The 27,398-nt window shown below is 34.8% G+C and overlaps 1 protein-coding gene across 1 annotated transcript; it reads right to left on the reverse strand.

Annotated features, from left to right (window-relative positions):
* Positions 1-10,262: 10,262 nt before the first annotated feature.
* On the reverse strand, positions 10,263-10,984 carry LOC139859804 (citrate-binding protein-like). The gene is made up of 2 exons (XM_071848577.1): positions 10,715-10,984; positions 10,263-10,550 (listed from the first exon to the last, which is right to left on the reverse strand). The coding sequence occupies exons 1-2, from the start codon at positions 10,982-10,984 to the stop codon at positions 10,263-10,265; spliced, it is 558 nt and encodes a 185-aa protein (XP_071704678.1).
* Positions 10,985-27,398: the final 16,414 nt, after the last annotated feature.

The following is a 27,398-nucleotide window of genomic DNA, read 5'->3' on the forward strand; positions in this document are numbered from 1 at the left end:
ACACTACCACAACGTAGCCGTGAACGAGGTGAACAACTTTAACACTTGAGGTTCGACCCGAAACACTCTTCTTCTTCTCTAAATGGAGCTTTCTCTCTCTAAACTCTCTCCTCTCTCTCTAGGGTTGAAGATGAGAGTGTTTGGTGTGTGAATGAGGATAAGATTGAGATTGGATCAGTTTTAATGGCTCAAAACTGACCCTCAAGTGAAAAGACTCAAATACCCCTCAAAAACCCCATAATTGAGGTTAAATTCGTAACCTGCCTGCACCAATATTGCGGCCGTAATCCACAAAATTGCGGCTGTAATCCCCAATATTGCGGCCATAACTTGGCTGTTTTCAGAAACATGTCACCCTGCTCAAAAGTTGCGGCCGTAAGGCCATAAATTGCGGCCGTAAGTTTTGGTTTTCATGCCCTTTTTCATTTTATGACTAGATTAAACAAACGTGGCTAAAGTCAAACACAATAAAGATCGAATACGCACCTTTGGACTTCGTACGTTGACCAAAACAACATGCCAAAGGAAAAACGGGGTGTTACAGGTTGTCTGATTCTGATTCTGATGCAAACGAGCTCGAGCCCGAGCTCGAGCATGAATTAAAGCTCTTTTAATAAACGAGCTCGAGCCCGAGTTTAAAATATCGAGCTCGATTAAGCTCGCGAGCCTAAACGAGCTTGTTTATTATATATATATATATATATATATATATATATATATATATATATATATATATATATATATATATATATATATATATATATATATATATTACTTATAATGTTACTATTACTTATAAATAAAAAGGAAGATATAAAGATATACGGAATATTGGAATTTTGATTCACGCATGCAGTTGATGTTTATCGTTCATGTGAATCCCCATTTCTCATTATGTCTGCTCAATTTCCAAGATATCTAAATCGGCATATGAAATAAGTAAAGGTTAAGAAGTTTGAAAAATTTTAAAGTGAGATAATCCCACATCGTCACCAAATAAGAATCCACTCATTTTCCTTTCCCTATATTAACACTACTAGAAACATTTTTAAGTTAACTAATTAAATTCTTATTTTTACATGCAATCGATTGATTTTTTCTTCTTGAGTTGCATACACAAGGCATCAATGCAAATAAACAAAGGTAAAAGTATTATAGGCATTAAACATATGGAGATCAGCCTATAAACGCTAAAGAACACTTGAATCTTCTTAAAAACAAGTTCAAATTTATTACAAATAAACGAGCTCTATACGAGCCGAGCTCGAGCTTTTTAATTGAATTACCAGCCGAGCTCGAGCTAAAAAATAAAAGTTCGATTCGAGCCGAGCTCGAGCCCGAGCTTTATGAAAATGAAACGAGCCGAGCTCGAACACAGTAAAGCTCGGGCTCGACTCAGCTCGTTTACAGCCCTAGGCATAACCATAAACTCGTAATGACCGTAACGCGTCCTAAAAGCAGTCTTTGGAATATCATCCTCCTTCACCCGTATTTGATGATACCCAGAACGTAAATCAATCTTCGTATAAACCGACGAGCCTTGTAGTTGATCAAATAAGTCGTCGATTCTCGGTAGTGGGTAGCGGTTCTTGATGGTAAGTTTGTTCAACTCTCGGTAGTCGATACATAACCTAAATGTACCATCCTTCTTCTTGACAAACAAAACAGGAGCTCCCCACGGTGATGTGCTTGGTCGAATGAAACCACGCTCTAAAAGCTCTTGTAATTAGCTCTGAAGTTCCTTCATTTCGCTGGGTGCGAGTCTGTATGGAGCACGAGCTATTGGTGCAGCTCTCGGTACAAGGTCTATTTGAAATTCAACGGATCGGGTGGAGGTAGTCCCGGTAATTCTTTCGGAAATACATCGGGAAATTCTTTTGCGACGGGAACATCATTGATGTTCTTTTCTTCGGAATTGACTTTCTCGACGTGTGCTAGCACAGCATAGCAACCTTTTCTTATTAGTTTTTTTGCCTTCAAGTTACTAATAAGATTTAACTTCGCGTTGCTCTTTTCTCCGTACACCATTAAGGGTTTTCCTTTTTCTCGTATAATGCGAATTGCATTTTTGTAACAAACGATCTTTGCTTTCACTTCTTTCAATCAGTACATACCGATTATCTCATCAAAACTCCCTAACTCCATTGATATCAAGTCAATCTTAAATGTTTCGCTAACCAGTTTAATTTCTCGATTCTGACATATATTATCTGCTGTAATTAATTTACCGTTTGCTAATTCGAGTAAAAATTTATTATCCAAGGGCGTCGGTGAACAACTTAGTTTAGCACAAAAATCTCTACTCATATACCTTCTATCCGCACCCGAATAAAATAAAACATAAGCAGATTTAATGTCAATGAGAAACGTACCCGTAACAAGCTCCGGTTGTTCCTGCGCTTCTGCCGTATTAATATTGAAAACTCTTCCGCAGCGCTACCCATTAGTATTCCCCTAATTCGGGCAATTTCTACTAAAGTGGTCCGGTTTTCCACATCCAAAACAAACTATGGCGGTGTTATTTGTTTCGACATTATTTGTTCTTTTAGTTCTGTTATGCATTGGTCCGTAGATTTCGCACTTCTTCGTGCTATGACCATTTCTTTTACACCTGTTGCAAAATGTCGTGTAGAACCCCGGGTGATGCTCTTCACATCTTTGGCATGGCTGTTTTTGGTTTTTGTTGCCATTGTTGTTATTGCGATTTGTTGTTGGGATTGTTATTGTTACTGTTGTTGTTGTTGTTGTTGTTGTTTTTGTTGTTGGGACGGTTATTGTAGTTGTTGTTGGGACATTTGTTGAAGTTGTTGTTGCGATTGATGTTGCGGTTATTGGGATAGTTATTGCGATTGTGGTTGTGATTGTTGTTATTGTATTGGTGACTCTTGTCATTGGTTTCTTCCCACTTTCTCTTGACTTGTTTCATGTTAGCCTCGTCGGTCGCCTGCTCTTTAATCCTTCCTTTGATCTGGTTCACTAATTTGTGAGCCATTTGACTTGCCTTTTGTATGGAGGCGGACTCGTGTGAACTCACATCTTCTTGAATCCTTTCCTGTAACCCTTTTACAAATGCATCGATCTTCTCTTCTTCGTCTTCGAACGTCCTGGGACACAATAGGCACAATTCTGTGAATCGTCGTTCGTACGTGGTGATATCGAAACCTTGCGTTCGTAATCCTCTAAGCTCTACCTTGAGCTTATTGACCTCGTTTCTGGGACGATACTGTTCGTTCATCAATTGCTTGAATGCTTACCACGGTAGTGCGTAAGCAGCATCTTGTCCTACCTGCTCGAGATAGGTATTCCACCATGTTAACGCCGTACCTGTGAAGGTATGCGTAGCGTACTTTACTTTGTCTTCTTTAGTACATTTACTTATGGCAAAAACCGATTCAACCTTCTCGGTCCACCGTTTCAATTTGATTGGACCCTCGGTTCCATCAAATTCCAAAGGTTTGCAGGTAGTGAATTCTTTGTAGGAACATCCTACACGATTTCTTGTGGAATTTGTTCCACTGCTACAACCAGAGTTATTGTTGTTATTTTGCATTGCGGCCTGCACTGCGGCTATGTTCACAGCAAGGAAAACACAGAAGTCTTCCTCACTCATGTTCAAGTTCTGACGAGTCGTCGGTGCCATTTCCTTCAAAAATAGCCAAAAGAATTGAGTTAATCATATAGAATTTAAGAGTAGTCAATAGTATTTTGTAGCATAATATGAACTTATTTATAAAAGCTTTTTCTTCATATTAGCATTTTATAGTTTTAATTCGAGTAGTACCTACCCGTTAAGTTCATACTTAGCAGCTATTATACAATTCAACTACTACGATTCTATATGAAAAACTTATTACAATAATATTTCGCGTTCAAACTTTATACAATATTTTACAAACTTACAATACCGCTATTATACATATAGGATGAAATATAGCACATAATAACATTGCTACTCGGCAGCTATAAAGGCAATTCTAGTTAATACGCAAGTTGTTCAGCAAAAGAATTAAAGACACGTAATTCATAAGTCCAGAAACAAGTCATGCATTCTGGTTTTACTAGGACGACTTCCTATCCTTGGTCTTGTGGAAAGTAACCGTTATGACCATTGGCTAGGCAGCATGTTGTAATATCGTCAAAAGGACGAGGATTTCGTAATGTCCAACAACACCGTAATAAACTAAAAACCTTGTTTCTCACCCTAACTACTGAATCCGTCACTTGTGGGAAGGTTTTATTTAAAAGTTGTAATCCGATGTTCTTTTTCTTACTTTGGTAAGAAGCGAACTTCACTAACCCGTAAGTATAACATGCTTCTTTATGTTGCATGTTAGAAGCTCTTTCTAACTCACGAAATCCTATGTTGGGATATGTTGAGTCAAAATAGGTTCTTAACCCGTAGCGTAAAATTGCATTTGGGTTCCCCGCATTTAACGCTTTAAAGAAAACACGGCGTAACTTACGGTCTCCCCAATGTGATATACCCCACCTATCAAAGGAAAGCCTTTTATAAACTAAGGCATTTCTGAAAAGTCTTTCAAATGTTTGACAAGTTAATTTCGCCATAACTAAATGTGCTGATGAATTCTGACCGACTCTAGACAAGATTTCCTCAATCATATCCTCTGGTAGGTCTTCTAAAATAGTCGGTTGTCTACCCTTAACGTCCATTTTGTTTTTATACTGTAAAATAGACAAGGATTAGATTCGTAAAAAAAATATAATTAACAAACAATACAAGCAATTTTACATAGAACATAAAAGTACAAGCACACTACAATACATATAATACACAACATGATTACAACCCTCTAATCTGAATCACTGGTTTCTTCTTCTTCGGACTTGGTTTTTTTTCCTAATTTTCTAGGGATATATGGTGTTCCTCTAATACGAGCCGTCGTTTTCCACAATGGTTTAGAAAAACCTGGTGGTTTAGAGGTTCCCGGTTTATTGTTACATTTTAGGAAATACGGATGTTGCCGATACATATAAAGTTCATCGGGGTTGGAATCAGGTTTCTCTATTTTTATACCTTTTCCCTTATTATTTTCTTTTGCTTTATTAAATTGGGTCGAGATAATTTCTATAACATCATCGGAATCCTCATTGGGATCCGATTCATCGAAAAATTGGTAATCTTCCCAATATTTTGCTTCCTCGGCGGAAACACCATTGACCATTATTGACTTTGGTCCGTTGGTTGAGGATTTTCTTTTATTTAACCGATTTACTGTAGGTATCAATATTTCTTCCTCCGGAACCTCTTCTTCTTCCGGTTCTTCCTCTTCCGGTTCCTCCTCTTCCGGTTCCTCTTCTTCCGGTTCCTCCTCTTCCGGTTCCTCCTCTTCGAGAATTTGTGCATCTTCCCAAAATATATTCGACTCTTCATTATTATTAGGTGAGTCGATGGGATTTGTACTAGTGGTAGACATCTATCACACAATATCAAACACATTAAGAGGTTAATATATCACATAATATTTACATGTTAATAATATATAGTTTCCAACAAAAGTGTTAAGCAATCTTTTTTAAAGAAAACACGGTCGAAGTCCAGACTCACTAATGTACCCTAACAAACTCGATAAGACACACTAATGCAAATTTCTGGTTCTCTAAGACCAACGCTCGGATACCAACTGAAATGTCCCGTTCATATTGATTATAAACGTTCCATATTAATTGATTTCGTTGCGAGGTTTTGACCTCTATATGAGACATTTTTCAAAGACTGCATTCGTTTTTAAAATAAACCATAACCTTTATTTTATCGGCAAGGTTAAAAGGACATCACCTAGATTCTCCAGAAATGATAATCTAAAAAATATCACACTTACACACTACCAATACATATTGGTTTACAATATTAATATGTTACAACAAAGCAAATCTCGAATGCAGTTTTAAACAATATTATACAAGCATGCTGACACCAAATCTTGTCCTTATTTTAGCATGCAACAGCAAAAGCTCTTAATAATCACCTGAGAATAAACATGCTTTAAACATCAACAAAAATGTTGGTAAGTTATAGGTTTAACCTATATATTTATCAAATCGTAATAATAGACCACAAGATTTCATATTTCAATATACATCCCATACATAGAGATAAAAATCATTCATATGGTGAAACCTGGTAACCGACATTAACAAGATGCATATAAGAATATCCCCATCATTCCGGGACATCCATCGGACTTGATATAAAAACTCGAAGTACTAAAGCATCCGCTACAACGGATGGGGTTTATTGGGCCCAATAGATCTATCTTTAGGATTCGCGTCAATTAGTAGACTGGTTTACTAATTCTTAGGTTACCAAGCAAAAAGGGGCATATTCGGCTTCGATCATTCAACCATAGAAAGTAGTTTCATGTACTTGTGTCTATTTTGTAAAACATTTATAAAGCTGCATGTATTCTCATCCCAAAAATATTAGATTTTAAAAGTGTGACTATAACTCACTTTCACAGATTTTTACTTCATCGGGAAGTAAGACTTGGCCACTGGTCGATTCACGAACCTATAACAAATACGTACATATATATCAAAGTATGTTCAAAATATATTTACATCATTTTTAATACGTTTTAATGTTTTAAGTTTATTAAGTCAGTTGTCCTCGTTAGTAACCAACAACTAGTTGTCCACAGTTAGATGTACATAAATAAATCGATATATATTATCTTGAATCAATTCACGACCCAGTGTATACACGTCTCAGGCTATATCACAACTCAAAGTATATATATTTTTGAAATCAACCTCAACCCTGTATAGCTAACTCAAACATTACTGCATATAGAGTGTCTATGCTTGTTCCAAATAATATATATACATGGGTCGATATGATATGTCAAAACATTTGCATACGTGTCTATGGTATTCCAAGATTACATAATATATTAAAATACATGTATAATACAATATGAGTTAGCTAGGATATGATTAATATAGATTTGTTACCAATTTTCACGTAGCTACAACAAGAAAAATTATCTAATCTTGTTTTACCCATAACTTCTTCGTTTCAAATGCGTTTTGAGTGATTCAAGTTGTTATGGTTTCATATTGAACTTAAGTTTATGAATCTAAACACAAAAAGTATAAGTTTTTAGTCAGAAATACAGGTTACAAGTCGTTTTTGTAAAGGTAGTCATTTCAGTCGAAAGAACGACGTCTAGATGACCATTTTGGAAAACATACTTCCACTTTGAGTTTAACCATGATTTTTGGATATAGTTTCATGTTCATAAGAAAAATCATTTTTCCAGAAGAACAACTTTTAAATCAAAGTTTATCATAGTTTTAATTAACTAACCCAAAACAGCCCGCGATGTTACTACGACGGCGTATATCCGGTTTTACGGTGTTTTTCGTGTTTTCAGGTTTTAAATCATTAAGTTAGCATATCATATAGATATAGAACATGTGTCTAGTTGATTTTAAAAGTCAAGTTAGAAGGATTAACTTTTGTTTGCGAACAAGTTTAGAATTAACTAAACTATGTTCTAGTGATTAGAAGTTTAAACCTTCGAATAAGGTAGTTTTATATATATGAATCGAATGATGTTATGAACATCATTACTACCTCAGGTTTTGTGGATAAACCTACTGGAAATAAAAAAAATAGATCTAGCTTCAAAGGATCCTTGGAAGGCTTGAAAGTTCTTGAAGTAGAATCATGACATGAAAACAAGTTCAAGTAAGATTTCCACTAAAAATAAGATTGTTATAGTTATAGAAATTGAATCAAAGTTTGAATATGAGTATTACCTTGTATTAGAAAGATATCTTACTGTAAATAAGAAAGATTTCTTGAGGTTGGATGATCACTCAAAGTGGATTTGCAAGATTGGAAGTAAGCTAGCAAACTAGGAAGTGTTGTTGTTGTGTTCTTGAGTAGTCGTTTTGTAAGTTGGTTTATGTATGGATTTATGAACTAGATTGATGTAGTTTTTGATGAAGATGATGAAGAACACTTAGAACACTAAGAGAGTAATTGAGAGAGAGTAATTTGATGCATAAAATTGAAATGAAAATGAGTTTGTGTGTGTCTATCTTCACGTGAATTTAGGATGGCATTATAGTCTCCATTAGTTTGTAATTTTGTGAGATATTTCATGCTAGATGTTAAATGATGGTTCCCACATGGTTAGGTGACTCACATGGGCTGCTAAGACCTGATCATTGGAGTGTATATACCAATAGTAAATACATTTAGAAGCTGTGTATTGTACGAGTACAAATACGAGTGCATACGAGTAGAATTGTTGATGAAAATGAATGAGGATGTAATTGTAAGCATTTTTTTAAGTAGAAGTACTTTGATAAGTGTCTTGAAGTCTTTCAAAAGTGTATGAATAGATATTAAAACACTACATGTATATACATTATAACTGAGTCGTTAAGTCATCGTTAGTCGTTACATGTAAGTGTTGTTTTGAAACCTTTAAGTTAACGATCTTGTTAAATGTTGTTAACCCATTGTTTATTATATCAAATGAGATGTTAAATTATTATATTATCATGATAATATGATGTATTAATATATCTTAATATGATATATATACATTTAAATGTCGTTACAACGATAATCGTTACATATATGTCTCGTTTCGAAACCCTTAAGTTAGTAGTCTTGTTTTTACATATGTAGTTCATTGTTAATATACTTAATGATATGTTTACTTATCAATTATCATATTTAAACATAGTGTAACAATATCATAATATGATTCATATGTATTTAGTAAGACGTTGTTATAACGATAATCGTTATATATATCGTTTCGAGTTTCTTAATTTAATAGTCTCATTTTTATGTATATAAGTCATTGTTAAAATACTTAATGAGGTATATACTTATCATAATATCATGTTAACTATATATATATATATATATATATATATATATATATATATATATATATATATATATATATATATATATATATATATATATATATATATATATATATATATATATATATATATCATTATGTAGTTTTTACGAATTTGTAACGTTCGTGAATCGCTGATCAATTTGGGTGGTCAATTGTCTATATGAAACCTATTTCAATTAATCACGTTTTAACAAGTTTGATTGCTTAACATGTTGGAAACACTTAATCATGTAAATATCAATTTCATTTAATATATATAAACATGGAAAAGTTCGGGTCACTACAGTCGACAACCTTCGACTACCACCAAACCAACCACGTCATCCACCAGATGCCATCAACCACCACCTTCGAATAAGGTCTGAAACAACCACCATCAGCCACACAACGAATATCATATGTGAGCATGTAGCGGCGATTTAAAGATAACACTAAAAAAGACGGACCTGTCAATGATGTCAGAAGTGTGGCGGTTTTTCGAAATAAAGTGGGGGTAAGGGCCGCTAAGCAACAGTGGGCGGAAGTGGATGAATGGTGGTGATGGCATCCTGATTTGTATCAATGATGTTGCAGCGTATTTGTATTTGAGGGAATATATGACTTTTAGATCTAGGGTTTGTTATATGACTTTCAATATGTATGACTTTCAATAAGTATGGACTAAGACAATAAATGGGCCTAAGTTAAATCATAGTTTGAGATTTGGCATATGACCCAGAGGGCCACATGTACAGTTTGTTAGCAACTTTTTATTTATTTAAATTCATTTTAAAAAAATAAATTTGGGTTTAAATTTGGTTTTATTATTATTATTATTATTATTATTATTATTATTATTATTATTATTATTATTATTATTATTATTATTATTATTATTATTATTATTATTATTATTATTATTATATTAATATCACGGAGTATATCATTTTGTTAAATAATTATTTATTATTTATTGTCATTATCAATCAATCCTATATTCTTTTCATATTTAATTTGCCTTTTTATTTTATTTTTTTCCATTCTTTACAGCTGTTTTTTCCTTTCCATTTTTTTTTTTACTTTCATTTAACCAATCAAGATCACCTCCTTCGATTAACTGATCAAAACTACCCAGCAGCAAGGTTTATTTTGCTTGTTATGTGACTCCATAATTCTTGGTTAATGTAAGCAAAAAGTAAATAAGAAAATGAAATTGCTTTTTATTTATAAATATTGTTGAATTCTTAACAAAGGAAACGATACCCAAAGGCTTAGCAACTATTGCTTAAATATTTTGATATCTCTCCACTGTGACTCCATAGTCTCTGAATCATCAACCTGAGCATATACTCCACATTTGAAATAAAATATCTATCCACCTTGGCGAGCTGTGCTAAATTTGAGACTCCCATCTATGAACACCTTAACATTGTTGCCTTCCACATCATGAATCACATTTAAACGAATCCATCTATTGTATATATTAGTTTCAATAATCTTTTCCCTATAGTAGTAAAGATTTCCATCGTAAACTCGAACCATCAATGTTGTTGCAGTTGAACCTCCCCCAAACACTTGCATCAAGCTCGTGCCACTAGTCCCTTGTTTCACATACACATACCCTTCAAATTGACAAACACCTGTTGAATATTTGTAACCCTATACCATAAACAAGATCAAATAAATCATTAATTAAATTAACTAGTGGTCGATGTTAATCGTTCCAAGTTCAGATTTTGAAAAGGGACACATTATATGAATATTTTTCAAAAAGATGAAAATTAAGTTATAATCTACAACTAATGTGAACATAATTAATTTACATTAATGGACATCTCAGAACGAGGCAATGTAGAACTTTCCAGAGAATACGGTTTGTCTGTTTTTAAAACCGTAAATGTATGGATTCCATTCACTAAGCGATACCTATCACTTTGAGGAAGATCGTAGGGTGTTTGAATTATATACTGTGCCTTGCCGAAAGGAAGTTGAGTGAAACCGGAAGTTGGATTTTGGCTATAAGTAGGGTTGATATTGATCATGGCAAATATGATGAATGCCAAGATTACACCAATAGGCTTCAATTGATGCATTTCTTTAGTTTAATAAGGACTAATCTTAGCTATGAATAGGGTAAATATGTTATATGTCTCTAATCACATTTCTTTACCTATATATAGTGATAGTCTTGTGTGAAGGATAATTAATATGTTTGACCGTACATTAAACATAAGTTTAGAGGGCGTTTGATAAAACTGAATGATTTAGCGCTAAATGATTCAGAGTTCTGAATAGTTCAAAGACTCTGAATGAATATGGTTCTAAATGAAAATTGATTGTTTGATAAATATTCTGAATTGATACTCTGAATGACAGAAAATTACCATTTTGACCTTTTGGTATAAATTATACTACCTCCGTCCCATTACAAGTGTCCACTTACTTTTTGCACACAGTTTTAAAAAATTCCACTAACTTAATTCTTCATCAATCAGAAATCTTCTCTCTCCAGAATAACCTCTTCTCATTGGTTGAAATACAAAGTGGACACTTGAAATGGGACATTGCAAAATAGAAATGTGGACACTTGTGGCGGGACTGTTAGAACCCCGAAGTTGTATAGTGTTAATGTGAACATGCTTAAATGAAGGTTCTTTAGAAGAGGGCTATATAAGGAACCTAAGTAGTCCTAATTAGATAGTCATTGCATTGTAAAGGAGTTCTAGAAGCTGTGGAATGTAAATCTTATTGATTCTCTCTCATACCGAGTCTCCTTCATACATACCGAATCTCATTCTAACTTGTCTTTTCTTCAAATCTCAACATGATCTGACCTATCATTTGGTATCAGAGCTTCCAGAGAGTGATATTACATCACTAGATCGATCCAGAGATTGAAGATTATAGAATCTGAACACTCTCGGTATATTGAATCAGATTTGATATATTCGAATCTGATAATCTGACGTTCAGATTCTTGTGATAAGTTCAGCGAAGGTGTATTAGGTTGATTAGAAAGAGTTTCGATCATCATTACAGCTTTTGAACAACAATTAGGAAGAATCACGTTGATTTTTAGAGTTCGTGGCTAAAACTCTCGGTATTGATTAATTCCAGCTTGATTCTGTATTTTAGTAAGGGTTTGAGGTTTCAGTTGTGATCGTGAGGTGTTTAATCACATTTCTGACGGTTTAATTTCATCAACTCTTCAAGTTTTGAAGATTTGATCGACAATTGATATCGTAACTGCCATACCGAATCTGCTTCAAAGTTGTTAATTCTCATTAAGTGTTGCAGATTGTGGTGTGTTTGTGATTCTATCACATTCGGTTTGATCATACGCAGCTAATTAGTATGGTTTGAGAAAGGATTCGATTGAATTTATAAGTTTTCATACTTAGACTTGGTATTGTCAACTACTACAGTTGACATTCGGTATTCAATACATTCGGTATCTTTGATATTTTGTGTGATACTAACTTGTTTCCTTGTGCAGAAAGGTTACCGAATCTAATTCAAAGCAATTGGATTGTGTTTGCATTCAAAATCATACAGAATTTGACTACCGAGTCAAATACCGAACCAGAGTCTCGATATCACTTAATTCATTGGTTTTAAGTGTTCTAAGGCATCAAATCGTGTAGTTAGCGAATATTTACCGAATCTGGGTGTGTTACTTGTGTTACTGATCAGTTTCTGATACAGAATCTGGTTTACCGAATATCTACCGAATCTGCTACAGTACCGAACCACTTACCGAATATGCTACAGTACTGAACCAGATACCGAATTTGACATTTTTGTTAGATTATTGTGATCTTTCATCCTAGATTTGTGTAATACCGAATCTTTACCGAATCTACCTCAATTTCAAGATGTCTACTCAAGATACTTTGATCATTGGACCAGATTCTCGTCCTCCATTGTTGTTTGATGGCAAGTAGACTCAGTGGCTTCACCCTATCACTCAGTACATATACTACAAGGGTGAGAAAGCAAAGTACATATGAGCTTCTCTGAGAGATGTTCCAGTTGTGGATTATCATCCGAATACTGGTATGCCAATTCCAGTCTATGAACTTTCTGGTGATAAACGTGAGAGAGCTCAGGGTGACATAGAGGCAAAGAACATTGTTATGCAAGCTATCCCGTATGAATTGTTTGAAAATATTGATAGCAACACCACAGCAAAAGATATATGGTATGAGATCAAACGACAGCAAGAATGTTATGACATGTCAGATGTTACTAAACTGAATAAGGCTCTGGGATTTTATGAAGATTTCAAGCAGGAACCCGAAGAACAACTCAAGGATACCTATCGTCGTTTCAAAGGTGTTCTCAATGAGTTTAAAAGGTGCAAGATCATAAAAGTGAATGCTGAAGTCAACATGAAGTTCCTTAAAAAGCTCAATGATGATTGGCTTCCTTATGGAACTATTTTTCGATCTACCAAAGAAATTGATAAGTTGACTATTCATGAGCTTGTTGGAGTTCTTATCCATTACCAACCTGAAGTGTCTAAACTTCAAGAAGGAAGGAAAGAGTCATCTCCAAGTGATCCTCTTGCTCTCATTGCCAAAAAGAAGAGAAAATCATTTACAACTTCCAAAAGCTTGTCCAAGAAAGTATTTGTTGAAGAATCAACTGATTCTGAAGTGTTGAATCTTTTTGATGTTGATGATTCTCACCTTGAATTAGTCAAGATGGCAGCCATGTTCACCAAAGCCTTGAACAAGCACAAGTTAAAAGGAAAATCAAGCAATCAACGCAAGAACTCATCTTCATCCTCCTACTACAAGAAACCTGATCAATCAAAACAACAACGTGCTGATGATTCCAAGAAGGATGATTCAATCTGTTTCAATTGTAGAAAAGCTGGTCATTACTCTCGTGAGTGCAAGATGCCTAAGAAAAAGGATGCAGCTTACTACAAGAAGAAAATATTGATGGCAAAGATTGTGGAAACAGAAGGAGAGCTGAAACCAGTTGATGATACTTGGTTTAACTGTACTGATGATTCAGATTCAGAGGTGGAACATGCAAATATTTGCAAGGTGACTAAGCTCATCAAAGCAAAAGAAGCAATGGAGAATTCTGACTCAACATCTGATGATGATGAGGTACAATCAAATGAAATCTCAACTGATTTTATTAAAATGCAAAATGAGCTGATGAAGAACTTGGTCTCAATGTCAAAAGAAGTTAAAGGTTTAAAATCTGAAAACAAGGTTTTTAAAGATAAAATCAAACTAAATGAGACCAAACCTTCATCATCTAAATTACAATCGGAATTGGAAATATTGAAAGTCCAACTCAGCTCTACGGAAACTGAGTTGGAAGATCTCAAAAAGACAATTCATCCGATTAAATTCGAAAGGACTGATTATCGTCTAAAATCGGAACGACTTGTAGAAAAAGTTCAATTTTTAGAAAAAGATCATTCTGATTTGAAAACTCGACATGAACCCACACTTTCAAAGCTAAACAAGAAAATTATTCAATTGGAAAACACCATAATTGAGAAGAACACTGAAATTTCTTCATTGTCAAAAGAGTCTCTTCAAATGAAAGCTCAACTTGCTTGATATGAGGAAAAACTCTATCGTAGAGAGCAATCTAAAGCTATCATTGATATGGAACTTTCAAAACAAACGATTTTCATGAATAGACCAAAAACGATTCATGGTGAAAAATGGGGGTTGGGTTATGAAGATCCTCAGATCTTAGATAATGCTTCCAAAAAGATTCCAGGATTATATCATTCTGATTACTTTCAAGTTGGTTTACCATCTCATTTTGTGGATGCTTCTGATGCTGATTTGGATGATATTATTGTTAATCACAAATCTAGAAAATACCATCAAATTAGCTTAATGTATGAAAAAATCAATGCTAAAATGGGTAAATCAAATCCTGACTTCTTTAAGGAACTTATTGAAACTGAAAAGAATGCAATGTGAAAATTATGTGCCTAAGCGTAGACTGGTTTATATCCCTACACTCATGCTAGAGAAATACATTTTAATGCTTGAGAATGAAGTGTTTAACAAACCTAGTTCTAGCGTAATTGCCATAGATGAGGTGTTTGATGAACCAACTTTTATGTGAAATCAATTCTACCGGCCTTACCTGCATGTTCTGATGATGTTTTCTGTGAAGACCTAACACATGAACTAACTGTCTTCTTTGAGACAGAATTCCTAGGTCAAACTGCTTTAGATATAAAGGTAGAACCTCGAGATGAACCAACTGTTGAAAACTTGATAAACTTTGATGCAACAATTGATCCTTTGAATGAATTTTACGCTAGCATACCTGCTGTACAAATTTTGAGTCGTAAGGTAGATAGATTGGAAAAGGAAAATGTTGATTTGCAACTTAAGTGTCAATCATTAGAACAAATGCTTGCTTTGTGTGATAAATTGCCTCCACTTCCTAAGAAAGAATGTACTTATGACTTTAAGGAAGGAGAAGTGATAGTTTCTGCCGAGGAATTATTTCTTGAGATTAAAAGCTTAAAACCAAAGATAATTCAACTGAAACAGGCTAACACACTTAAGCAATCATCTTCTGTTGAAACCAATGTGTCTGAATGTGTTGGTGGGATTACTAAGAATGGAAAGGGGACAACAACATCTAAGGATGCAAAACCCATTACTATTCTTAAAAACCCGCTATGTTCTCAATTTAGTAAAAGTGTTTCAAAAGTTGCACCTTCAACACAATTTGTTGTCAAGAAGGTTCATTTTCAAAATGGTTCTGTGACAATTGAAAAGATTCCTATGACTCAAATGTCAAATAAATCAAAGGAGAGTCTTTTAACCAAATCAGTCAAGTCTACACAACACACAAGTTCTAAACCTGATTTGAGTGAGTATGATGCAAAGGAACGTAAAATCAAATTAGAAATTTTGCAAAATCAATCATCTCACGTGTCAACTGAAAAGTTTGGACGTCTAACTAACAGAGGTATTTTCCGTGTCACATGTCATAATCCAAATTTGACTTACAAGTCTGTATGAGTTTCTAAGTCAAGGACTAAGAAAGTAGCAAACAAACCAAAGAAATCTGCTAGTCGACCTAGGAAGTCATCACATGTATTTCAATTTTCTTCTGTGAGCAAAACATCTACATGGAATAAGTTGTGTGTTAAGACTTCTGATAACGATGTAAAACTTAATATTGCGTATGATGCTTCATGTAATGTGGTTTTAAATGATGCTTTATTGTCTAAATTGCATGATGTTGTACGTGATTATCTCATTGTTGATCCAAAGTTTGTTGTTGGTACTAACCGTAGAGGGCCCAAGAAACTTTGGGTACCTAAACTGTAGAAAATTAACGTTTACAGGGTTTCGACGTCTGTGTTTGGTATATCGATTCCGGTTGCTCTCGACAAATGACGGGCGATAAATCCTTGCTTGTCAATTTCGTTGACAAATTCTTAGGAACGGTTACATTTGGAAATGATGAGATTGCAGTAATAACGGGTTATGGAGATTTTTTGAAGAATGGCATAACGATCAAACGGGTCTCATATGTTGAGAATTTGGGGTGCAGTTTATTTAGTGTCAGCTAATTTTGTGACAGAGATCTCAAGGTTCTATTTGAATGTCGTCAATGCTCGGTGCAATCCACCGATGGAAACGATCTCCTTGTTGGTGAACATTGTGCTTCACTTTATACTATTGACCTCAATGATGCACCATCACATGGAAACATGTGTTTGGCTACCCGTTCCACGAAGGAAAATTCATGGTTATGGCATCACCGGATGTCACACCTGAATTACAAGGGTATTAATCGATTAGTTTCTAAAGACTTAGTTGATGGTATTCCAAGCTTTCAATATGATAAGCATCATGTCTGTCCATCATGTGCGATGGGTAAACTGAAACGAACTAATCATCCGCTTAAGCAAAACCTCAGTACTTCATCGTCCTTGCAACTATTGCATATGGACTTATGTGGACCTATGAGAATACAGTGAATTTCGGATTCAAATACAACAATGGTATATTTTTAAGAATCGGAAACAAAGATTGTTATTGGGAGTTGAACATGATTTCATAACATTACGAAACACATTCATCGAGGAAAACACGTATAAGATCTTCCGCATTCACGAAACGCCAAAAAGTAAAAGGTTTACCTATATAGGTTCACGATTGCTTCCAGCAAGTGAAAGAAACTGGTATGAGTTTATGTGGAGGAAACATATCAACAAGAATGAAGATGATTTATGGCTTCAAAGAAAGTATGGTATTTCAGAAGTGTTAAATATTACTCGAGTTGGAGTAGAGATAAGTGAGAAAAGAGGCGTCATCGGTCAGTTCCACGTTAGAGAAGATGAGAAGGAATACAAGTTCACAGAAGCTGATTTTCAAAATCTAGATATGCTTGATATCATTCACATCTACAACTACCTCAGTATCATCACCATTCGACCTTTTGCTAAGGCTCAAGCTTTGGAAGCTGTGAAAAGATACATGATGGAGACAATTGAACTGATGAGACGTGAAGATTTTCAAATTGGTCTCGAAGCAAATAGGAAAAAGATTCGAATTACTTGTCCGAATCAATTCACAGAGGGACTGAAGGATATGAGAATGTTTCAAATGCAATTCGAACCCGAAGGGTTTGCATTTGTGAATTCTTAAAAAGAAAAAGTGTTCATCCACACTGAAGAGTTAAACAAATACTCTGATGGTACACTCAAGGCTGCAATGAAGTATCTTAAAATTCGTCAAAGCAAGTTTGATGACATTGACATGAAAATGGGTCTTGGAGAGTTCATAAAGCATATCAGAGATCGTCTGAAGCTCCGGATCCGTAAAAGACAGTTTGAGATTCTTCGTGGCCAAAGAAAGAGAAGGTATTTCAAAGAAATGGATGAATATTCATTACATGAGGGAGATCCAAGAAAAGCGTGGGGCGTCTGGAAACCTTCTAAGCAAATTTCAGAAAATCAAGTAGAAGTTTCAAAACCAGATGGCACACGATGGAAACTAACGTTTGAACCCCTCAGGATTACTCAATAGGATTATATTGTAAACTTCACATTTAACACTAAGGGGGAGATTGTTAGGACCACGAAGTTGTATAGTGTTAATGTGAAACATGCTTAAATGAAGGTTCCTTAGAAGACGACTATATAAGGAACCTAAGTAGTCCTAATTAGATAGCCATTGCATTGTAAACGAGTTCTAGAAGCTGTGGAATGTAAATCTTATTGATTCTCTCTCATACCGAATCTCCTTCATACATACCGAATCTCATTCTAACTTGTCTTTTCTTCTAATCTCAACATGATCTGACCTATCAGGGACGGAGGGAGTACTAAACAAGTTTGTTCTAATATGTTATGAACTGCATTATCTAAGTATGTTGATACATATACAAAAAATAATTTTAACAAAAAAAAAAATATATAACCAATTATATGATACTAGTTATTTTATTTCGTACATACCATAATTAGTCCAAAAGCTCATATCAATATTCGTTTAACGCTAAATGATTCAGTGACTACTTTCAATGGTCATTTGTTAATAAACGTGTTATGCGAACATTCATTTTAATGAAAAGTTGTTATCTAATGTGTACTTTAATTTAAACAAAATACAAATATAAATTTATCATACAAATTACATATCGAAAATTTGGCTTGTAAAATGTAAAAGGAAAAGTTAGGTTATTTTTATGTGAAAGTGAAAATACAATATGAATAACTTTGGTAGGTGTAACGGTAGATATAAAGAAAATAAAAAATAAAAATAAAAAAACTTTTACATGTATAGGTAAATATGTAAATACAATATAAAAAAAAAAAAAAAAAACTTTTACCTGAATGGTCAAGAGTTATATATGACTCTGAACCATTCCGAGGCAACCATTCAATACAGTGGTTCCTAATTTCCAAATCAAACATAAGCATTGCTGACCAATCAGAGTTGACTCTGAACCATTATTTTATTACTATATCTAAAAGACATGACCAATCAGAGTTGACTTGAACCATTATTATTATTATTATTATTATTATTATTATTATTATAATAAACTTAAAAGTATTAAAACTTACAAAAAATTAGTGGGAAGCTTAGAGACAATTTGGGTCCCCACACCTCTAGCAATAGCAAAACATATCCTAGTAAAAATATGAGCAGCAGCACCGGCACCAATATCTTGCGCCATCGAATTCTTCTGAACCCGCTTTAGCAAAGAAACATCATCCCTTTCTAATTCCCCAAGGGAAGAAAATGAGAAAGGAATGAAACCATAACCAATCGCCTGACAGCTAGATTCGTACTTGACCCGCTTCCGACGAGCCGCATCAACCACAGCACGTCCAGGGATAAAGTCAGAAAGCCCAGACTGTGTCAAAGGAGAAGACCCTGTCAAGTCAACACAAACATCGCGACCACAATCCCAGGAATAAAGTAACACATCTGCAGGTCTGAGGGCCCTGTCGTTCCCTCCAGACAACCCAATGTCAACCTCCTTTCTCGCTGAAATCCTAGATCGATAACAAACATCAACAAGGGAATCCCGAACAACAATATGTCGATGCTTAATACCCACCATACCAGCACAAGACACCGCGTGATCCCCGAAAATATCCCCAGTAAAAACCCTTGAACAGGCAGAGCATGCCGTCGAGATAGAGAACAATGGAACACCCAACCGGTAGCACAACACACATAGGTAAGTCTTTGCGTTCATCGTCTGACCCAACCCCAAAATAGGGACTGCCCTTAGCCAAGCAGAGGTGTGATCACCCTGCTGCGATTTCCATAAGGCCGATTGCCGGGGAGATAATGAAAAAGTGGATTCTGCAGAAGCGGTAACCTTTGTGAAATAAACATCTGCCAATTTCTTCATGAGTATGGGGGCAGCGACCTCACTCTGATTACCTAAAATATCAAACTCAACCGTTATATTAAACAGACCCAATGCATCTTCAAAAGCACGACCAAGACCAACAATACCCGCATGACGTAGGAGCTTGGCCTGCAACCCAGCAGACTGTAATTGAGAAGCCAGAAAAGCATAATGACGAACATCTCCCGCAGAATAAACACCAAGCCCTCCAAATGCAAATGGCAAGGTGGCAAGCCGCCACTGCCAATCACCAAACCCAGGCCCTGAAGCAGTAACAATACGCTCCAAGGAAGATCGAAGGGCTCCATCGAAAGCGCGTTGAGCCGCCTCAAATATACTAGGAGGACAAGTACGCAAGGTAAAGTAGAGTTTAGAAACTCCCGTACATGCCCTAAGCAACAACAACTCACACTGAGGATCATCAAGCTTAGCAACCTTATCCATAAGCGCAATGGACTTGGTCACCCTTTGCATCACCAGTTCACTACTAAAACCAAGATCGGAACTTGCGGGGGCCCCAAGCAACTTAACACCATTTAAAGGTCGAGCAATATTAGGAGAAAAGACACCTACTTGCCTGCTACGAGGGTCCTCCATAGGCCAGAAAATTTCTGTTTTTTCAACGTTGAGATGAAGCTCAAAACGAGGCCCATCCCCCATAATCAAATGCAAAACCTTCCCCACCACTAAAGTATCCCCAATAATAGTGCCATCATCCAAATACCACGCCTGAAGACAAACCTCAAAATTATCTCTGATTTTAGAAACCAAGGGTTGTAAGACCAAAGCAAAAAGTAGCGGACCAAGGGGATCACCCTGTTGCACCCCCTGAGAAGACCATAAGGTGTGGTTCCCATAATACAATCTTGCTGGATTAGAGTAGAAAAATTCAATCCACTGAGAAATGCTCGGACAAAGGCGGCGAACTTCATGTAACATGATCGTACAATCAACAAGATTGAATGCATTTTGAAAATCAACTAATAACATAGAGAGGCCAACATCGGAGCCACGATCCTCAATCAACCGATTCACAGCATGAAGAATAGCCTCACCACCTGAAGAAACACCAACACCAAATTGAAGACCATCGAAGTAACTTCCCAAACCTTATTATTATTATTATTATTATTATTATTATTATTATTATTATTATTATTATTATTATTATTAACTATTAGACAAAACTTATGAAGAATAGTATTATTATATCTAAAACACATAGGGAAAATGAATAGTATTTATGAGTACTTTCGACTTTTTACGTTTTTTTTCCAACTCGCACAACATAACCCCCACACTTTATTCAAAAAATCAAACCTACCCCCCAAACAGGGGGATAAATTGTCAAATACTCATTCTCATAAAAAATATTAAACAAACTCCACCCAAATATTCAACGGGCCATATCTTCGCGCTCGCAACGAGTTAAATTTTTCCGCCACCATCGTTAAACTCAAAATAATTTTAGGAACACAATGTCACTAGCTACACGCAAAACGGACGCTTTTTAAAAAGCGCTAAATATTTGGAGTACTTTTTATACACGTTAATTCTCCGTTAAATTTTTAAAAGTCGACAATTCCATAGCGAAATGCGGAGATGCACATATATTGTTAATTTAAAATAATATTTAAATCTTTCACGGGTTATACCTTTTAGTTCGACTCGAGTTGCGCTTCAACGACATCATCGTTAACCACAAAATGATTTTACAAACTAAACGCAATAAAATACATTGAAAACCGAACCCTCGCCGCGAAGCGAGGGCTCGAACACTAGTTCCATTCAAATTGTAAACTACTGTGTTTTTTTTTTTTCATTATTATTTCAAATAATCTTTGTGAATGCGCTAGTTCAACTCAACTCAAGTTTAAGTTTCGGTTTAAAATAGAAATGTACTTTTGGTTAATCACTAAATCCTTACATAATTAAAATCGCCAAAATGCCTGCAACATGTTTTGGTAACAAGATAATACATGCTTACAAATTTGTAGGTTAGATGTTCATAATTAATTCGTTAGGAATTTGTAAGATACTCCGTATTAAATAAACAACATGTGCAATAACATGACATCATAGTGTTTGAGGGTTGTCCAAATAGTTGACTAACAATTACAGTATTTGAAGATGGGGCTTGAAACGCATGTGGTATACCATACACAAATGGGAAGAGTCAACATTATTTGAGAAATGTTTAGCAGCCAACATTATTGAAGAAATTAATGTTGGTTTTACGTACACTTGTAGACCTTTCTAGATGTGGTGACTTTGGTAGAAACTAAAGTTTGAATTTTTTTTTTTTTTTTTTTCAAAATGGTAATATATTTATAGGTTTTACAGAAATAGTTTTTCAAAATTTTTTTTAATCAAAATAAGTAAAATGGTTAATCAATCGCCGGTTTGTCAGCTTGAACACCAAACCGACATTTCATTTGCCGGTTTGTGTGTTTTCATACGAAACTGGTATAAGAAATTAGGGTTTTGACTGTGGACCCGTACAAACACCCAAACCAGCATTTGAATTGCCGGTTTGGCTCCTTTTACTGACAAACCGAGCTTTCAAAAACCGGTTTGCATGCTACTTTATTTTTTTTAGTTCTATTTAAACAGACAGTAGTATTGAGTGTTGTTGTCAAATTCAAGTTGTATCTCAAACTATAAGTTTTCACATTTTGTTTTTCTGACTATCAATCGTCATCGCCAAATTCCAATATCCCACAGGATAATCCTCGATGGGGTTTGTTTTTTAAGAGGAACTGAGCCTAGAGAAGATCATGAACTCACATACGAGCAGTTTGAGGAATTGTCAGTGTTGTTTATCATAACTGACATTTTCCCTGTATACCCTTCTTGTGTACGTGAGTTCTATCATCATTTTTTCTTTTCTGAAGAAGACAAAAATGTTAGGTTTATGTTGAAAGGTATACCATATTGCTGAGATATGGATACCATCAACAATGCTTTGGGAGTCCCAACTTGAGGATTACAATTTTACAATCCTACCAGTCAAATTGATGGCGATCTTCTTGAGACACATGTTGTTGCCGACACTTCTATACTTGATGTGGTCAACACATGTGTTGAAGATCACCGTTTTAACATTTGTGTAGAAATAAAAATGATGTTTTTTAATTTTCTTAGAGCCAATAAACTGAAAATATATACTATCATCCGTAGCAACATAACTGGTCGTCCCATTTGTGCGGTAGACGATTACTTTAACAGTGTGCTTTTAATTGAAGCTCTTATGATTTATTGGATCACGAATGGTATATCTTTCGATGTCGAATACATCATGGTTAATCGGATGCAACAAGCCAGGGAAAACTTAAATGCACCGTTACCATTTGGGATGATGATTATCAAGTTATTCCGACATCTTGGCATATCAACATCGGGTGAATATCGTATTCTTGAAAGAAATCGTCTAGTCGTCTAGTTTGTTGTGTGTTATTTTGTGTGTTACCTGTTTTTTAAATTATGGCTATGATTTTAAGTTTCAAATGATGTATTAGTTTGTGTTTAGTAATAAACATTGTATCGTATTAGTACGTCTTTATTAATATTAACAGTATTATTCTTAATAATATAACAATTTTTGAACAACACTTTTATTGATCAACATAAACAGGGTTACATTTTTTTGGAAGAAAGAAAATACATAACTAAATTAAAACTAAACACACTTCTTAAAAGCCGGTTTCAGTAAAAGCTGTCAAAGAATAGTAAAAACTGAAAAACAATGAATGGTAAGACTGAAACCGGCATTATGATAGCCGGTTTATGTTATGGTTATAAAAGTGCATGTTGACAGTTGCATAAAACATGTTAAACATGGAACCGAAGTACATTTCAATTGACGTATACCACGGCTGCGATTTTGAAGATGAGACAAAATTCTCAGGAGGCGAGAAGACTACATTTGATAATGTTGATGTTCGTGGGTTTGATATGCAGAAGTTGAATGAATTCCTTCGAGAAAATTTACTGAAAAATCCAGATTCAATGGACATATATTATTACAAACAAGGAATAGCTCAACCTGAAGCATTGTGCTTTGAAGAAGATTGGTATACATTAGTTGGGAAAGCATGTACACTTTTCTGAAAAAATTGAGTTGTATGTTTTATTTGGCGTTTTTGAAGACGCACTTGAGTTCGGTAGGATATATGATAGTTATGGTGAATACTATAATGCATAAACTTAGTTGTAATGGATTAGTAGTGATTGGGTTATTATTATTATTATTATTATTATTATTATTATTATTATTATTATTATTATTATTATTATTATTATTATTATTATTATTATTATTATTATCATCATTCTCATTATTATAATCATTTTCATTATTATCATTGTCATTATTATGAACAACACTTTTATTGAAAAACATAACTACGGTTACAACAACATAACTACGGTTACAACAATTGATCACACATAACTACAGTTACAACAACATAACTACGGTTACAATTACTTCATTTCTTAACCGAACCTAGTAGGACACGAATTCCTGTTATGACTTGGTTGTGAGCAAAAACCACACCTTGGTGGACCTGTATCTCTGTTATGCCTTTCATCCATCTCATTATGGTGTCGTCATGATTGTCTCCTACCCCTATGTGTGATCAATCGTGTTGGATCGGCCTTAATTGTCTAGTTTGCATTGGGCCAGTATGTGACATCTCTAAGTGAATGTAAGTGATAGCTATATTGTTCCCTCCACGTGGTAGTAGTGTAGTATTTACTAATCAAGGTTTTTGGATCTTTATTTCGCATGCGACATACTGCAATGCCATGAGAGCAAGGCATCCTTTGATGTTTCCATCTTCCACAAGTGCATTTTGGGCTAAATATCTAACAGTATACTCTGTCCCACCATCACCGCTTCTTTAGTATGTAGATTGAACCTTGTACACCCCTATTTGCTGGTCATATCATGTTACTGTATAAGTAGAAGCAAGTTTTTCACGATCTTGAAATTGTGCTCACATAGTCTTGGATAGTGGTGCATGCCATTCGTGAGCGGTTTTTTCTTGCGTGTTAAAGTGCTCTCTTTTGTAGTGAAATGTATAATCAATACACACTTTAAATGGCATCATACGGGCATGACGCAAAACACTGTTCAACGACTCGGCTATGTTTGTGGTTAAGTTACCCCAACAATGACGATCACTGTCTCTATACAAAGTCCACTTATGAAGATCGACGTCTTCTAAATATTTCCAAGCCGCGTCATTCAATGTTTTAATTCCAAGCACTGCACCTTTGTATCTATTACTTTTCATTGTGGAACCGGCCCTCTAACACAAATTCTTCAGCTCAGTGTTTCTGTTAAACTTTGTCATCAAGTTACTACGAATGTGGCGCATGCAATAACGATGATGCCAGCCATATTGCTGGTTAGCCATCGCATTAAGTATACCTACACGACGATCAGATATAACACACAATTCTTTGTTACTGTGACAATTAACATGTGTTTGGAACATTTCCAAAAACTAAGCCCAACTTTCAGCTATGAATATTCATGAAAAAATGAATGTCGGGCTCTTTCTTTCACAGGGTTCGACTCATTATCACACTACATACTAAATGACATCTAGTGGCATACAATAAGTGCCACAAAAATAGCAATAAGTGCCACTGTAGCCCTATAAGGGAATTGCTAGCACATGAAAAATGTGTCACTAGAAATGTTGCCACTAAAGACATATGGTGACACATCTAGGTTGTGTCACAGCAGCACTTTAAGGCTATAGTGGAAAAAATTTTGTGCTTTTGTGACTTATTGTTTATGCCATTAGATACTTATTGTAAATTTTGTTGCACAGCAGATTAAATTACTTTTGTGACATATATTTTATATGCCACAAATTAACATCTTTGTTTTGTACCAATTTGCATTATTGAATTTTGTTAAACTAGTTATCGTAAATTACAAACAAGTAATAATGTTTACACTAAAAGACATTAAACGAAAATAACATCAGTTGGCTTAAAACTTCAATTGTCATTCAATCATCTTCTCAAATAGATATAAGCAAAAGTTGAAAAGATTAATAACTACACATCTTAAACTAAACTAAACATACTACCTTTGAAAATACTAGAAATCTAATAATTTGGAACTTCATCAAAATACCCATGTAACTTCATCAAAAGAACACCTTCATCACTTCATGCTTGATCAACCTCTTGTGATAACAACCTGTTAAAGCAAAGGAATAAAATAAAAAGGCAAGCTGAATACATAATCTAAGATGTATTACAAATATTTAACTTTCCATTAAGTGATATTTGGTTCATTCGCAATTTCATTAATATAAATACATAAGATAAATATGAGCAAAATAGTTAATACCATTGTCATCATGACTTTCATTAAGCGATCTTTGGTTAACTGAAGATGAGTTGTTCGGAATAGAAGGCATACTTGGGAGTTGACAGAATTTTAGGTAAATAAGAGTCATGAGTATTAAGTTAATGTCAAAGAACATTTCAGTAGCTACTTTTATGAGTACTATGTTCAAATTATTAAGAACTCCAGTTATGTTTGCATTTGGGACGTGTTGTTGGAAGAGGTTGAGCATAATGCTTGCAACATTTTGTAACTGTTGAACAGTCTGCTCATTTGAAGTAGATGAAGGACCATTCTCCTTTACGGTTGGCATCCTCCCAATACAACGAATATATCCCCTTTTTCCCGGACCTTTAACTTTAAAGTAAGTGTCATTTGAAAAATCGTCTTCAGCCCCTTGAATGTCCGTGGAGTTACTTGCAGCTGATTGTAAAGAAGCCTACATGAAAATAATAGTTTTAACAACTCAACAAATGTACATACATATTTAATGTTCATAATTTACATTACCACAACTTCTGCTGCCTTGTCTTCAATACTTCCATCTTACGGGTGCGACTTTTTATGTATATTTCTCCTCTTGTTGGGCACACACCATTGTTTTTCATTGCCTATATCAGTAAGCAGTTGCATTTTACGATAGCTAAAGAGAAAATCGAACAAAACATTATACCTTCAAAATTACTAAATCATACTTAGGAAAGACACAAAAAATAGATTAAACATATGACTTTTGAGACTTCAACAGCTAACTTCCAAACTACTAAAAAAGAAACCAAAAGCTGGACTTTTAGACTTCTTTTACATCCTATTATTTTAACACAAATAATCATTGTATATAAATACATGCATCAAGTACGATATAAACTCATAAATCATAAATAGTAAACTAGCTAACAAGTACCTATTCGTGAGAAAGCCGAGCAAATGATTTCATACCAGTTACATGTGGCTCTTGCATCTTAGAGCGGCTCACACACCTTACATCACACGTACTCTATTAAATGTAAACAATAAAATATTAGGTCTGCAAAAGACTCTAAAGTTACTAATATTATGTTACTAAAACATGTTACCTGATATTCAAGATCAAACCAACGAGTCACAAGTCTTTTAAATTGTTCAGGATTTACCCGCTTGTCCTTTTCAATTTCATCATTCACAATCTCATCAATGGATTTACTTCTATCATATGAACTGAAAAGGTTTAAGAGGGAAAATGAAAAACATTTCTGTAGATAGGAGGG

This window comes from Rutidosis leptorrhynchoides, chromosome 7 (assembly GCF_046630445.1).
Source record: "Rutidosis leptorrhynchoides isolate AG116_Rl617_1_P2 chromosome 7, CSIRO_AGI_Rlap_v1, whole genome shotgun sequence".
Lineage (NCBI taxonomy): Eukaryota > Viridiplantae > Streptophyta > Magnoliopsida > Asterales > Asteraceae > Rutidosis > Rutidosis leptorrhynchoides.